This window comes from Natrix helvetica (assembly GCF_964273705.1).
Source record: "Natrix helvetica genome assembly, chromosome: 4".
NCBI classification, from domain to species: Eukaryota; Metazoa; Chordata; class Lepidosauria; order Squamata; family Natricidae; genus Natrix; species Natrix helvetica.
In genome coordinates, this window is record NC_138550.1 from 142,738,085 (window position 1) to 142,754,663 (window position 16,579).

Here is a 16,579-nt window from a genome sequence, read left to right on the forward strand (position 1 = left end):
TGGACTGCAAAGCAAAGCTAATTTCATATTTGACTTGCTACACTATAGCCATCAATCATTGATAAAAGTAAGTGCTGTTGATAAGACATGGGACCAATGTATCGTCTTAATTTTATAATCTGTACTTTGTAGAAGAATGTATACAAACAGAAATATGTTTCTTTTAACCCCAAAAACACCATGGCCAGAAAGTTTGGCCAAGTAGATTGCAGTTTTGCTAACCCAGAAACAGAATATTTCAGTTCTTCTGAATTTAATCCAAGACAAAATTTAGAGAGGTTTTGCCAAATTTGTAGGACACAACCAATGCACTACATTCCTTTCTTCTGCCCTCTTCTGTGATCTATACCCCATGTCACCTTTTCTTCCCAGTCTCTGCCTTTGCCTACCTTCCATTAACAGTAATAATAATAATACCTTTTATTATAGTGAATAAGAATATTTAAGCATAGTTCTGTAACAAAAGTTCTGGGAGTTAAAAATAATGATGAGATTGTTTAGAAAAAGAGATGCTAGGCACATTACATATAGTGAAAAAGAAAGTAAGTGTAAACAAAACAGAACAGTCTGTAAAGAGATTAACATTGCACAGTTGTTACCTTACTTCCAATGGTGCCAATTGCGATTTTCTAGCTAACACTCCATTGCATTTCTTTTTGCAGCATTCGTCTAGTGCGGAACACTCAAAGGGGAGCCATCTATCCACCTCTGATAACAATTGCCTACAGTGATGTTCTCATACAGAATCCTAATGCTGAAAATATAATGGTAAAGTAATGCTCTTCCTTACCATCTTGAGAGAGTGAAAAAGTTGGCTTGAAACTCAACATTAAGAAAACTAAGATCATGTCATCCGGCCTTCTCAATTCCTGGCAAAAAGATGGGGAAGAAATGGAGGTAGTGACAGATTTTATTTTCCTGGGCTCCAAGATCATCACAGATGGGGACCACAGCCAAAAAATTAAAAGACGCTTGCTTCTGGGGAGGAAAGTTATGGCAAATATAGACAGCATACTAAAAAGCAGAGACATCGCCCTGCCAACAAAAATGTGTATAGTCAAGGTTATGGTTTTTCCAGTTGCAATGTATGGCTGTGGAGGTTGGACCATAAGAAAGGCTGAGCGCGAAATAATTGAGGCCTTTGAACTATGGTGCTGGAGAAGACTCCTGCGAGTCCCTTGGACTGCAAGGCAATCAAACCAGTCAGTCCTAGAGGAGATCAACCCTGCTCTTTAGAAGGCCAGATCTTGAAGATGAAACTCAAATACTAATGAGAAGGAAGGACTCACTGGAGAAGAGCATAATGCTGGAAAAGATTGAGGGCAAAAAAAGAAGGAGACGACAGAGAATGAGGTGGCTGGATGGAGTCACCGAAGCAGTAGGCATAGGCTTAAATGGACTCCAGAGGATGGTAGAGGACAGGAAGGCCTGGAGGAACATTGTCCATGGGGTTGCGATGGGTTGGACACGACTTCGCAACTAACAACAATAAAATGCTCTTCCCTGCCTCTCACCTAATTTTAACAATAGCTTAGCCAGGCATAACCAAGATAGATCTTACTGAATAAATAATTCCACTAACTTAATAAACTGGAAACTGATCATTATAAGGGTTTACAAATTAACCGAAAAAAGCATTTTACATATTTTTAAGTCAGAGCTTAAAATAGAGAACAAAGTTCTTATCTGTTTAATCCGGTTTACTGAATGGCCATTAAAATGAATAATTACAGACTGGTGCATCCTCACAAAATACCCATTCATTTAAACATTGATTAAATTCTTAGTCTCTTATTTCTCCCATAATTATGCTTAATATTTAGCCGTCCATCTCACAAATGTGACTCTGGGTCACATATAAGAAAAGCATGCCAAATAGTCTGTGATGGTGATATTTTGTGCCTCAATTTTCCATTCCCAAGAGCCACTGAGTTAGCATTTCCTTCATTCTATTATGTATTCTTTTTTTAAACAATCTCTCAGTACCAGTTTTGCTTATAAAGCCAGGCTGTTTGGAATATTTCTTGCCAATGACTGGCTCAAATTTCTATATTGTAGCCACTATTTTTCTGAAACCATCAACTTTGTCTGTGGTGTTATGATGTTCTTGTGCCAAAATCTGAAGACTAGCTTAGCAAATCAATGAGAAGTCAATGATGTACATTTTATTGAAAGTAATTATATTTTATGATCCATAACTTAATGTTATGTGGATGGTGGTGATCAAGTACAGGTGATTTAATTTGTGAAATTATTCTCTTAACATTCTAACAATTTCACTGCTTAGGTTTCCTTCTCAGTCGACTATGAAATGAACCAGTCGGAGGCGCTCATTCACACGGATGTAAGCATTCTCTTCCCACCAAATATTAATCTCTTTGAAACTTGTCTGCTCATTTCCATAAGCAAAACCATATGATTTGCTTACTTGTTCCTGCAGATAGCACTAGGTGTTCTTGGCGGCCTGGCAGTTCTATGGTCCCTTCTCAAGACTGCTGGCTGGAAAAGGCGTATAGGAAGCCCCATGATTGATTTACAGGTATGGACAGTTGGATGCCTTAGTTTATCTAGTATTATTTAGTTTTCCTGCAACATAAAGCTGACCTGGTTAAACATAACACTTTAGTACTACATCACACTGATGTTATGATCACATTTAATAAAAATAAATCCTATTCACTTTAATTATATTTTAGGATGCACATTTATGCCAGGATTACAACTTTAAGGAATATAAGCACTGCATTACCAGCATCAAACTGGAAACTCCAAGGTCAATACAGTTTGTATATAAAACTGCAATCCTAGCATGTATGTGCAATAGTAAATTTCATGAAAAACAGCAGAAGGGTTCTTATTCACCTCTGAATGGAAAGAGCCCTCTACGTTCTACATAACAAGGATTATTTCCAAATAACCTGGAATTCTAATTCTCATTTTAACAAAGAATATATCTAGTCTTTGTGGCAGTGTGGCCTTATTCCTGCATTCTTTCAACCCACTGTTAATGACATGGTGGTATTTAATACAGTAAGAGCAGCACAGTATTATATCCATGTCTTATGTTGGCTTATTTGAATTTAAGAAATATAGAAAACTATTTCCTAAATATACTTCCACATTTGGGTGCTGGATTGTTATCTCTCCTATAGATTCTTTCAAAAAAATCAGCTGTGAAGCCCCTACATATTTGTCCAAGTATAATTTTTATTAAAACTTTTAAATAAGAACCTAAAAGCTAATGCAAACTAATAGACATTAAAAGGAGAAACGAGAAAGCAAAATGTTGCAAGAAAAGGAAAAAGTTAAAGACAAATAGAAAAGAAAGGAAAAAAATATGAAAAAGTGGCAGCTGATCCTTTTCATAGCCTAACAATTAAGTACAAATATATTTTGACATCTCTCTAAAGTTACATCATAATACTTTCTATAATCTATTCTATCTAATTATCAAAACTATAAATCATAAGTTCATTTTTTCCCTTATTGTCTATGGAGATTCTCATCATCCAGGTCATAGTTGTCCCAAAGGTGCTTTTTCAAGAGGCAACTGAACTGTCTTGTTTTTCTTTGAAGAGGTTTCGCTTCCCATTCAAGAAAGTTCTTCAGTTCACTTTAGTTGATGATAGGGAATGCAATCAGTGACAGAAAATGAGTTTTTATTATTATACAAATATTTTATAAGAGGCTTCCAGTCAGTAATAAAAGTAGATAATGTCTTTTCTCTAATCAAAGAAATTAATTTATCCATTTCTGCAAAATCTGAACTTTTCTTGCATGTGAAGCCTCTGCATGTCAAGTCTCTTGATATGTACCGTGTTTCCCCGAATATACGACAGGTTCTTATTTTCTTTTTACCTACAAAATATGGCTTGGGCTTTATTATAGGGGAAGGGTTTATTGTTTTGGAGTTGCCGGGTGGCTGCTCTCTTGCGAGCGGGCTCCCAAAGAGCCAGGCACAGCCTCAGGGGCGATTGGCTGTGTTGCGCTGTCGCAGCAGCGCAACACAACAGCCATGAAGCGACCACGCTCACAAGCAGCCACACGGCAAACCCCCTTTGCAGCCGGGCACAGCGCCATTCACTGATCTAGGGGTATCACCAAGCTGTGTGAGCACCTGTTCGCAGCTGCCCGGCTCCCGCAGTTTGGTGCCTTCCAAATGTCAGTGAATGGTGCTCTGCATGGCTGGAGAGGAGGGTTGTGCGAGCTGTTCCGCTCTCGCTCACCCGCCTCCCAGCCTCACGATGCATGGCCCAGCTCTCATTACGGAGTCAGGGCACCTCTGCCGCCGCCACCATCCCCGCCTGGCTTTTTCCGCGGCTTTCAACCCGAGTCTTTCGGCAGTGGCCGCTCTGGGTGCACGCTCTATGGTTGTGGGCCAGCTGCCTGCAGAGCGTACAACTATAGACCGTGCGCCCAGAGTGGCCACTGCCGAAAGACTCGGGTTGGAAGCCGCGGAAAAAGCCAGGCTGGGATGGCGACAGAGGTGCCCTGGCTCCATAATGAGAGTTGGGCCATGCATTGGGAGGTGGGTGAGCGAGAGCAGAACAGCCGCTCATGCAACCCCCTTCTCCAGCTGTGCAGAGCACCATTCACTGACATTTGGAAGGCGCCAAGCCGCAGGAGCCGGGCTGTGGCAAACAGGCACTCACGTGGCTTGGCGATACCCCTAGGTCAGTGATCGTGTTGCTTGGCGCCTTCGGGATACCACTAGGTTGATGAGCAGCGCCGTTTCCAGCTGAAGAGGGGGATTGCCGGGTGGCTGCTCATGAACGTGGTCGCTTCATGGCTGTTGTGTTGTGCTGCTGCGACAGCGCAACACAGCCCTGAGGCTGTGCCGGGCTCTTTGGGAGCCCACTCACAAGAGAGCAGCTGCCCGGCAATCCCCCTCTTCAGCTGGGCATGGCGCTGCTCATCAACCTAGTGGTATCCCGAAGGCGCCAAGCAACACGATCACCTTTGCCTCCCTTCAGGTTCCTGCGGCTTGGCACCTTCGGGTTACTGCTAGGTTGGTGAGCGGCGCTCACCATATGCAGGGGGGGGGCTTATATTTTTGCCCACCAGAAAAATGTGGCATGCCTGTATTATGAGGACATGTCGAATTTCGGGGAAACACAGTAGTGCAGCTGTTTTGAAGTCGCTTTTCTGATCATTTCCTTTGGGGGGGGGGAAGTCACTCCAGTCACTGCAACTTACAAAAACATATTTTTATATTTTAAGACAGTTATGAAGTTTCTGCTTTTCTATGCCGGAGACCTTGCAAATGTTTTCTTCATCATCACAGTGGGAACAGGGATTTATTGGCTTATATTTTTTAAAGTAAGTTTTTCCCCTTTTTTGTAAACAAATAAACAGTTCTGTATAATTATAAAACATCTGAATATTTATATGTTCTACTTTCTCTTTTGCCTTTTTTAATCAGACAATTCAGGCAAGTTCTGCATGTTAAATGCTTTTTTTTTGCTTTGATGCTTTTTCATTAGTTTCTCTTCTCTAAGTGCACTTGAAAAAAAAATAGATCTAGTTGGTACCTACCCTATTTTGCTTTCAACTTCAAGTATTGCTATTTGCAGTATTTTGCTATTGTGTAAGTAATATACAACCTAGTCTGATTAAACAAGTGTAATTGTATTATGTCCTGTTTGGAATAACAGAGTTTGTTGCTCTTCAGGCACAGCAGTTTGTCTCTGTTTTACTACCTCAGCCAAGCCAAGAAGATAAGTTCATTTCTTACGTTGGATGTGCTTTTTTTCTGAAGGTAAATATATGCCCTTTTGATTTCCAAAAATATAAAGTGCTACAATTTATCAGTGTAGTTTGGAAACAGTTTGCATTCCTTATTGTCTGAAGGGGGTGGGGGAGCTTGATAGTAGCTTCTTTTTTGGAATACTATTTTCTTATCAGTGTTCACTAGGTTAAAATTCAAAGTAAGACCTGATAACTGATTCTTGCTAAATGTATTTTTTAAGTCTAGTTGAAAAGTCAGTCATGTTGACTTTCTAATTTTCAGTGGGGACATGAAATTGCTTTTGGACCTGCCCTAAATCAGACATAATACATGCATGAAGAAAACTTTAGAATAAACCTGAATTCCGTCATAGTGGTAACTGAAAAAGAACATGCCTTTCTCCCCATATCCTTAAAAACAAAAGCATAAGCTTTTTCTGTTTGAAATATCTTGGGTTTTTTAATCAACCTATAAGTATTTGAAAGTATAGTACATAGGCATACATCAGTGAAGCATAAAGATTCTACGGTATATATAATTCAGCATTTATAGGTGGGGGGGGGAAACCCAGATAGCTTTTTACAAGAATTTAAAATTTGTATTCTTTAGAATTGCAGTTTAAATTCAGTGAAACGTACACCTGAATAAATACACTAGGAATTGTGTTATTGCTGGGAATTTCCCACTGGAAAAAGCTGCTAAATGAAATAGTTTGTCCAAAACGGTACTGGACTTCTGTTTATTAGAAGCTTTCAAATGGAGCTGCACCACTAGCCAATCAGGGATGATTTTTTGGAAGGCTTGGAAAAGATGACCTACAAACTCCCTTCTAATTCATGCATTTTGCAATTCTCCGATCTGATTGGGATTGCATAGGGAATTTCCAAGTCATCCATCATGTAAAACATGCAATTTCTGTTGATGGCAATAGGAGGCAGAGGTATTAGACTTGAGTTTTCTTATTATTATTTGATGGGTGGCAGTGTTATGGTTGCTTTTCTAGAATTGTCTTCTTTTCCAAGATAATAATTTTAAGGGTTTTTTTTTAATTTCATCTTAATGATTTTTAGGCACTGCACTTTTTGCATCTACTTATTTCCCAACTTACAACAGATATCTTTTTCATTGATTGGGAGCGTCCAAAAGGAAAAGTTCTTAAGGCAGTAGAAGGTATAAAATGTTTCTTTGGTTGGTTGATTAACTTGCTGATTTCAGAAATGGTGCAAATCTCATCCTAAGCATTCTATGCTTATATATAGAAGAGCTTTACTTTGTACACACGTATGTAACATCTATATCTTCATTCTCGTATTATATATGAAGTAACTGTACACATTCTTTTCATGTTGTGGTACTGTCCATAAGGTTAACATGTAAAATCTATTACACCGTTTTTGGATAACTAATGAGTGCTTACCCAAATCTTTTTTTTTTTTTTTTTTTGTGAATGCTCCAACACTGGAGGTTTTTTTTTTTATTATTAAAAGAGTTTTGTACAAACAGATTTTCCCCGTTTTCACCCCCCCCTCCACACAATATAAATCTCATACAAATGCTATACCCCCCCAACCCCCCCGCAAAAATTCACATTCAAATATTATACCAAACACTTTACCCCCTCCCCTCCCCCCATCTTAAAATAGATTACTCATAACCCCTCCCCTCCCAACAAACACTATATAAATTTCTCTTAAATTAATAATAACACATTGATCATTTTCTAAGCTAATTTAACATCTATAACTCTTAATATAAATTTCTCCTAGCCTAACAATGTTTCATTAATCCCATCTTCTAATTTATTCATATATATATATTGCCCCACCCTCCACCCTAACCCTCCCCCACCTCCCACACAAACCCACCCCCCTGCCAAATCTTTAACATTTACATACTGGATTATATAAAAGAGACCCGGGGAGGAACAAAAATGCATGAGGTTATTTAATTTCATTAAACATCTATGGTATGTTTTGTTATTAATTTTATATAATCTATTTACATAATCTAATGTAATTAAACTAGTGGTGTTTATGTCATTGAGGCCAAAATAAAATCTTTAACATATGTTTCTTCTCCATAGGAGAAAATGGCATAAGAAGTGTTTCTGCACCAGTCAGCATATGGAGAACATACTTCATAGCCAATGAATGGAATGAAATTCAGACCATTAGGAAAATAAATCCTCTCTTCCAAGTGCTTGCTGTTCTCTTCTTTTTAGAGGTGACATTTAATTTTTTTTTTCAATGTTCCAAGACATAATTGGGTCATGAAAATTGAGTAATGAAAAAAAAAATCACATTTATAATATAGTAGTTGTCACAAGCTGGGCCTCCTAAAATACCAGTTTTGAACATCCTTAAACTGACTTATGCAATCTGGACATCCAACAATGAAATTACTGCATACATAATAATCAAAGCAGTAACACTAAGTATATATGAAGCCAGTTGCATACTAAACAATCAAATAGTCACTGACAGTCTATTGGGAACGTAATTCTCAGTTTTATAAATGAAAGACAAGGGTAAAGTCAAAGGAAACAGAAAACACAATTTTGAGAAGTTCATATTAATGGTACATAGTGTGGAAGGGCATACAGCAAAAATGAAAATGAAGGTGTCTTGTTACAGCAAAGAAATTAAAGAGATTTGCAGATACAACAACTCATGAAAATAGGATGAAGATAACTTTATTTGTAAGAAGAAAAAGGATTTCTGGTTCAGGAAGAAGAGAAACAGATGGAGAAAGTTTCCTTCTTGTGCAAATTGGTTGTTTTTGTCTGCTTGATGCACTGGAAGATGGTTTAGCTTCTTTAGGATAAAGAGAAGTAGACAAGGAGAAGTACAGAATAGTTTCTTACCACAGTAGGAATTCCCATGTTTATGTTCTTTCTTGCTTGATGTTTGAGGGCCATTTTTATACTTTTTTGGAAAATTTGGAAAATCAAAACCACCATCTCACGTCATAATTTAAGAAATAGCAATAGCCCTTTAGACTTATATACTGCGTCATAGCACTTTATAGCACTCTGGGTGGTTTACAATGTCAGCGTATTACCTCCAAGAATCTGGTCCTCATTTTACCAACCTGGGAAGGATGGAAGACCGAGTCTTCAGCCCTGTAAGGATCAAACTCCAGGTTGTGGGCAGTAGTTTGTCTGCAATACTTCATTCAACCACTGCGCCACCAGTGCTCCTAAAGTATCATACAAAAGAAGATAATCTGTTTTTCATTTTCTTTCCTACTTGTTAGTGTAATGATTGTTGATAAGCATGTTTTTTTTTAGTTTGATTGCCATAGATTAACTCCATATTGTCAGTGATAATTCTAAAGAAAAGACAATGTTGAATGATCAAGAGCAGCCTAATATGATAAATGTGAGCACTGGAGTTGCCAATTATTCCGTCATTTAAGATTTAGGATTTTTTTCTTTTACACTCAACATCAAAAGTCATTAGTAGTGTCTATTTATATATACTCATCCAGGCCACATTTATAGATTTACAATCATAATTCAAGAACCATTGGAAGAATTCATCTGGAGCAGCTTTCAAGAGTTGACATACATACTTTGGGTGCATTTTGGCTGAGTCTTAATAATAGAAAAGCTTCTTTGATGCTTTTGCTAAGTTTGAACTTTTGTTTTCAATTACTATTTAATTCTACCCAACATGGATGATAGCTTCCTGACAATTCCCTTTATTATGCAGTAATATTCAACAAACAAAAGCTGTATCAACTTCTTGTATACTTTTATAGCCACGTACTGAATGGCCACAATACAATAAAATATAATAAATGAAGTCAGGCTACAGGCAAGAACAATCTCCCATTGAATAGGAGCAGATGTTGTTTGGATTGGAATATGATTGATTTATTACTACCTCATTTCCTAGGACAGACAGGTTAATGGCTTTTTCTCTGGACATTTTTTTTAAATATAGCAAAAGAATCAATGTCCTTATTTGTCAGACATGCAAATTCCATTCTGTTACTTCCATTATCTTACTAAAATCAACAGCTATTCCGGGGCTCGGAGGATATTTGAAAGACTGGAGGGGCATCCTGGGGCCTTTTTAGCGTAATTTTCTTCATGGTTTGGCCAGTGTCAAATATTGAATAAATCAGGCAAGGGAGGTCAAATTAGGTAATCCGGTGTCTGGGAGAACGACATAAAATTTATATTATTTTCATTCAAAACCCTTATATTAGTGTTCCTGGTCTTGAATCTGTTCAAGATACAATGAAAAGAAAATAGATTTTCTGGCAGAATAAAAGTTAGCTGATGCAAACTTTTTTATATAAGACATAGATAAGAACAAATTTGTTTTATTCATGTAACTAAGAGAAAGATGAGTATATTACTTCATAATACACTCTAGGACTAGAACTTTAATTTACATTCAAGCTGCCATCTCCTGCAGATTTAAATTCAAGCTGCCAACTCAAATATATAAAGCAGAAAGTGAAACAAACAACTGAAGAATGCAGTTATTCATGTGAATTATAAAATTCCAAGTCTAATATTATTTGTTGGTTTTAATTTTTGCTAGATATCAACATAGCAAAAAAATAAAAAATAAATATTAGCTGTCTTTGGACAGGAATTATAACAAATGCTTTCAAAGCTAAAGAATAGGTTTTTCAACTGATAAGTATTATCTTCTGACTTTACTACTCTAATCAAGTACCATTTAACGGTACTTTATTATTGCAAGTCTTCCTGTACCCTAAAGCCAGAGCTGTGATGAATTCGCTCCAGATTGGATCCTGCAACATTCTCCTGAGACATGTACTGTACATTCGCTTTCATTCGTTAGAAAATCTTTGCTAATGTAAATTGATAATTTTTAAATTGATACCACGGTACTCATCTGGGCTTCATTCCAAGGGGCATAACAAATATTAAAAACAGGTACCAAGCAAATAATGTGAGTTACCACATGACCCTTTATTTTGACTGGAAGGGGTAGTGCGTTAATACCAGCAAGTTCTATCTTGCGCGTGGAGTACCAGGAGAAAGATCGAGTACCTGGACAAGATTTTTGCTTCAGAATATGTGGAGTGCCAAATTTGACGAATTTTGAAGAAGTTGAATACCGAGGTATGACTGTAATTTGTTTGTTACTTTTACAGGTTGTAGGATTTTCAAACCTAGCCTTAATGGATTCATCTTCTGGTCTAACTAGAAACCCTGAAAGTTACATAGCACCCTGGAGCCGCATTTTGAGATATGGTATATCCACTGTACTTTGGCTATTGATTGCTGTAATTCAGGTAAAACTTTATAAAATCATTTCATTGTGACTACCCTCACATCAGATGATTCACATTCATTAAATGATTTTATTGCGTATGAGTCATCAGCATACTGTAGATACAGTATCTACAATAAATTGATAAAACCCAGTTTCTCAAGTTTTTCTCCAGGAGTGGCTTTATGGGCATGTATTACTTTCAGGAACAAAATTAAAAATATATCTCAAATGATAATGAGGCAAATTGTTATAATTATGCTGACTTCTCTAATAATGAGAGAATAATGACAGAATGATTTTCTTTCCACAATTAAGGAGGATTTGCACCTGTGTACTAGAATCTGGTTTTCTTAATATATTGTGATCATCCCCCCAAGTATGCATGAATTAAGAGCCTCCTCTTGGAAAAGTCATTAATGAGTATTATATGTAAGTTACTTGATTTTATAGGAAATGAAACATTTACTGGTATTGAAATTTTATGGAAATAAAATTGAAAAATTCTAATGTGTTTTAAGCTGAGGTCTATGACATTCATTCTATCGTATTTTGTATGCAGAAAGGAACATCACTGGAGGTCAAAGGGCCTATCTAGGAGTCTCAGAGAGAGAAAGACAACATTTGTAAATGTTCATGTTGATTGTTTGCTTGTAGCTCATTTAACCCAAACTGGGATGGAGTGAAGACAATCTGCATCTACCTGGGCATTCCAACCAAAAATCATTGGGAATCAGAAAATTCCATGCTAGTTCCTCCTTCATTCTGGAACTTATTTGTTTGCTTTGTTGGTTGGTTATGGAATTGGCAGAGTTGAAAATATCTTCAGTTCTGCAAAGCAGTCGCATGGCAATGCCTATTTAATTGTTGTTAGATTTATGTTTTGCCTTTCCTTCTGGAAGTGAAACAATATATAGTATGCTAATTTCCATTTTTTTCCCTCCAAAATAACAAACCTGTAGGGTGGATAGAATTGAGAGGAAGTAGCTGGGCCAGTCACCAGTGAGCTTTCACTTTGAACCTTGGTTGCCTCAGCCTGGTCTGACATCTTATTCAGTGTATCTTTACTGGCTAAAATAGAAAAACAAACACTTGCTTTTTTTTAACTTATTAATAAATCTGATTTTTCACAGGTGGTATATTTTTCTGTCATTTATGAAAGATTTATCGAAGATAAGATCAGACAGTTTGTTGATTTATGCTGCATGAGCAATGTAAGTATTTTATACTTCCAAATAGTGCCTTTCTTCAAAAAGGCTGTTCATATTCAGACATTTCAAAATTCTATTTGAAATGATGTGCTTTATCAATATATCTATAGTTAGTATACTAATAATTTAAATCCCAAACTACTTTATTTAAACTTTTTTTCCCATATGGGTTTCATTCCTTTATACTTTTACTGATGTAAATGTCACCGTGAAAGACCGAAATTGGTGAATGTTGACATTCACCGGTGAATGTTGGTGAATGTCGACATTCACCGGTGAATGTCGACACATACCAATTTCGGTTTTTCACGCTGACATATATATAACGAGTCAGCGTAACACTTTACTTTTGCTTTTCAATTCGCGGTCCTGGAAACTACTCGTTCTAACCGCGCAGGATCGCAGGTTTTTTAAAAAAAGAAGTCCGCGAATAAAGACGCTTAAAAGGAAGCGAGGAGCCGAGGTATTAGGGTTAGGGTAAGGGTGTCGAGAGGATAAGGGTATTTAGCAAATATTTCGGACATACACCAAGCGACTATGTGAATGTCGACATTCACCGGTGAATGTCGACATTCACCAGATTTCGGACTTTCACAGTAACATAAACATTTTAAAAAGTCCCATCCATAGGAAAGCTTCTGAGATAAATTCAGAATTCCATTTTTCAAGTGATGAATTCAGATGGTTTCCAAATATACAGTTGCTCATTCTCTGTAGTGATGACATAATACATTTAGAAAATGCAGCAGTGAGTAAAATTATTCTTGTTGTTATCTGAATGTGTACTAAAACTCTTCATTTTCCTTTTCTCATATTGCAGATTTCAGTTTTCCTATTGTCAGAGAGATGTTTTGGATATTATATTCATGGGCGATCTGTGCATGGCCACTCAGATACAAATATGGAAGAGATGAATATGAACCTAAAAAGGGAAGCAGTAAGTGAAGAAACCAGAAGAATGGAAATCTAAAATGGTTTCATCTAACAATTTTAATTGTTTAAGGAACCTGCTACCACCTTAATTAAGTTCATTTCATTCATTAATGCAGTTAAGAGTTTACTCTCTTCTACCTTCCCTGCATTTGATATTTCAAAATATGCCAATTCTGTCACAGCTTATGAAATTTACCAGACACGAGTCCAAATAAAATCTTTCACATGAACTTAACACTGCAATGAACAATATTTAATTGGAAGATGTTCAGAATTTCTGCTAATACACAGAACAATCCATTGTCTATTCCAAAGTAGTTTTTAATGTTTGTATTATTTGTATGGTTGCTTTATTTATTTATTTTGACCTTTTTTTGTATTGCTCGTGTTTTAATTTTAAGCCATCCAGAAAAAAAGTAATAATTAAATTATTAAAACTTGTAAGAGTATCCTAATGAATTTTGGTCACAGAGAGGGCATCTCCAAAACAGTGTTCCAAAAGTCAAGATGACAACCAGACAGGCACACCCAAAGCCCCATTCCCTTTTAATCTGCTTTGTAATGTGCATAAAGAGACAGGTAAAGTTGTGGCTGCCATCTTGACTTTTTTTACCCTGATATCCATAGATCTCCCTGAAGAGAAACTATTCAACAGAACTATTAGAATATCAATATTATCTTTCACTACTTTTTGGTGGTGACTGTTCTTACCATTGTGAACTATATTTTATATCAAAATTTTAGATTCTTCGCAGTTCTGAATCACATATTATACGCATTCTGTTGTGACAGGAATAATATGGGGCTCCCAGACCTTAGCTAGAAAATTCCAGATGGTGGCAAAGAGAAAATTTGTATTCCAATCCAATGTTCATCCAGATTTTTCTGCAGCTTATCTGATCATCTTGCATTAGTGTTGTTCACCTTGACAATTTTAAAATGTGTGTACTTTTAACTTCCAGATTTTGCTGTCTAAAATTCTTGGTATTGAAGTCCATACATCTTAAAAGTTGCCAAGGCAGAAAAGCGCCAACCTACATAATACATGGTTAAGTTTCAATCTTTGTACATGTTATTTCATCAATCCTCAGGAAAATCTATGTAGCCAAAGAGGCTTGTTACCAAATACAGATGGCCAGACGTTTCAGATTTCCATTTCAAGCAAAATGAGGCAGCAATATAACAAGATTCATGAATCATTGACAAGGGTATATATCTTTTTATTGTTAGATTATTTGCTATCAAATATTTCAAATATAGTTTTTGCAGGAATATATGGGATCCAATTCCTGTGAAAATATGGTATTTGATACGATTGCTTTTCTCACTTTTGTGTATCTTTGTATAGCCAAGGATTCATTTTTCATTCTCCTATTTGTGTGCTATATAGGTGGATCATTACTCTACATTCATATTCCTAGAGTTTGACTGGAATTTATTATTTTATATTTGTATGTTTAAATTTTTGACAAGGTTTTTTTAGATAGTAGTGTTAGTGCAGAATACTGTATACTCTTAGAAGAGAATAAATGTAGGCCAGTGTTGTACTGTGAAGTTCTTGGTGCTCTCCAAACTTGGTTGTTTGTTGTAGATGTTTTGTTACCCAACTAGATAACATCTTCAGTGCTAAAAGGGAGTGATCATTTGCACTTCTTATATAAAGTAGCTTGTCAGTATTTGGTGGCAGTGTTGTTTTCTTCTGGGTAGTTCCTAGATGTTTACTGCTTGATTGTCTGGTGTTCATCCCTACTTATCTGAGTGTTGACTGCTGTCAAGGAACTTTAGTCTTTTTGTTTCCTTTTTAGTTTTTTAAATTATCTATAATACAAAACACGACATCACCATAGACCACAAGCCAATTAAAGCCCTCCAAAACATCTTAAGTAAACTAAAAGACCCAGTAGCCCAAGGGAAGAAAAAAACAGGAGTCATCTACATCAAACAGTGTCAGGCTGCCCCAAACTGATCCCTTAGAAAAGAAATACCCTCAACTCCATTAGCTTGAAGCAAAAGGTTTTTTTACTATAGGAAGTTGGTTGCAGTAAAGTCAGGATAGTTCTAAGATTTTCCCATGCGAAAAAGATACAGAAAAGGTTTCCTTCTCCCATCACCCCAGCGACCCCCTCACCAATCAGGACTCGCCAAGATGTTATGAAAACATTGAGATGTTGTGGGCAATTCACATTCTTTTCTCAGGATGCATGGCCTTGGTGCTTCTGGTTCAAACCGATTCCAGCCTTCTCTGGTCTCCATCACCTGTCATTACCTCTTCCCTATTTCCCATCACATACAATCATATTGTCCATTTACCACACCCCTTCAGCCTTTGATAGCAGGAACTAGCAGGACCTGACATACGGTATTAAGACTTTAGTAGCCACTATACAGGACAGACCCGCAGAAGATTAGCAAAGCAGTAGCAGAGCACAACTAACAATCAGGAGACACAATGATAACTCCTTAATTTCATAACACATGGACAACTTAATCATAGTTTCAACTGGGGAAACCGTGAGGATCCTAGACCAATTAAATCCAAACATTCTAGGAAATTCCTGAAAGCTTGGCATTTAGACGAATCAGCCATCACATTCGCATAAAAGGTAAACAACATTTACAAACCATTCAAGAGAGAATAAAAAAAGGTAGAAAGGAAACAAAAAGACTAGAACATCTCCTGACCAGCAATCAACATCCAGATAATTACGGACAAACACCAGATAAACAACCAAGCAGTAAACAATATTGCAATAATTGCCTTCTTCCTGGGCTCAGAGAAAGTGACTAGTCAAAAGTCAAAATGGAGCTGCAAATATATATGCTTCAGATTAATTTTTATTCTCTCATTTTTCTTTCAGAAACGTGGTCCTGTTAGGCTTCTAAATTCTTCTGCAACCACATTTGAGCAAAGCACAAAAGCATACCACACTATGAATAAATTTCTAAGCTCGTTTATTGATCATGTATGTATTAACGTATGAAATATTGATTTTCATGTGATTCTGAGGTAGCCTTTTCAGCTTGTGTTACTTTCATCTGTCTGTTGATTAGCTGTAATATATCTTTTGTCCCAAAAATGGCTTGTAGTTGTTCATTTAATATTATTGAAATTTCTAACATGCTTTTTAATATAATTTGTGAATAATATTTTTAGCTATAATACCCAGAACATGATGTTATCAGCTGTGACAATATTCTGCTAGCCGATGGGGCATTATTATTATTTTAGTTGTTTTTTGTTTTTTGGCTTCATCTTTGTTTTTGTTGTTCATCTGTATAATCGTCATCGTTCACACAATTATTTTGTACTGTTTACTCTGTTATGCTTAGTTTGCAAACATCGTCTTACAATGAACACATTGTTTAATTTTGCTGTTACTGTTTGTTTGAAAGAAATTTCATAATGAAGAGTTTCTTTTGCTTCTTCTAAGTTGTTATATTTTCCTTTT

General features: G+C 36.6%; 1 protein-coding gene across 2 annotated transcripts in view; it reads left to right on the forward strand.

Moving 5' to 3' along the window:
• Window positions 1-16,579, forward strand: part of TMEM67 (transmembrane protein 67) — a 35,191-nt gene that overhangs the window by 14,349 nt on the left and 4,263 nt on the right. The window contains exons 14-25 of one of the 2 annotated variants that reach the window (XM_081951933.1): window positions 663-768; window positions 2,288-2,344; window positions 2,441-2,539; window positions 5,221-5,319; window positions 5,672-5,758; window positions 6,799-6,898; window positions 7,812-7,951; window positions 10,868-11,008; window positions 12,120-12,200; window positions 13,018-13,134; window positions 14,222-14,338; window positions 15,989-16,093. In XM_081951933.1, the coding sequence (XP_081808059.1) occupies window positions 663-768; window positions 2,288-2,344; window positions 2,441-2,539; window positions 5,221-5,319; window positions 5,672-5,758; window positions 6,799-6,898; window positions 7,812-7,951; window positions 10,868-11,008; window positions 12,120-12,200; window positions 13,018-13,134; window positions 14,222-14,338; window positions 15,989-16,093 (1,249 nt within the window). Of the gene's footprint in view, window positions 1-662; window positions 769-2,287; window positions 2,345-2,440; window positions 2,540-5,220; window positions 5,320-5,671; window positions 5,759-6,798; window positions 6,899-7,811; window positions 7,952-10,867; window positions 11,009-12,119; window positions 12,201-13,017; window positions 13,135-14,092; window positions 14,339-15,988; window positions 16,094-16,579 lie in introns of those variants that run through there. The other variant, XM_081951934.1, reaches the window with a different exon arrangement.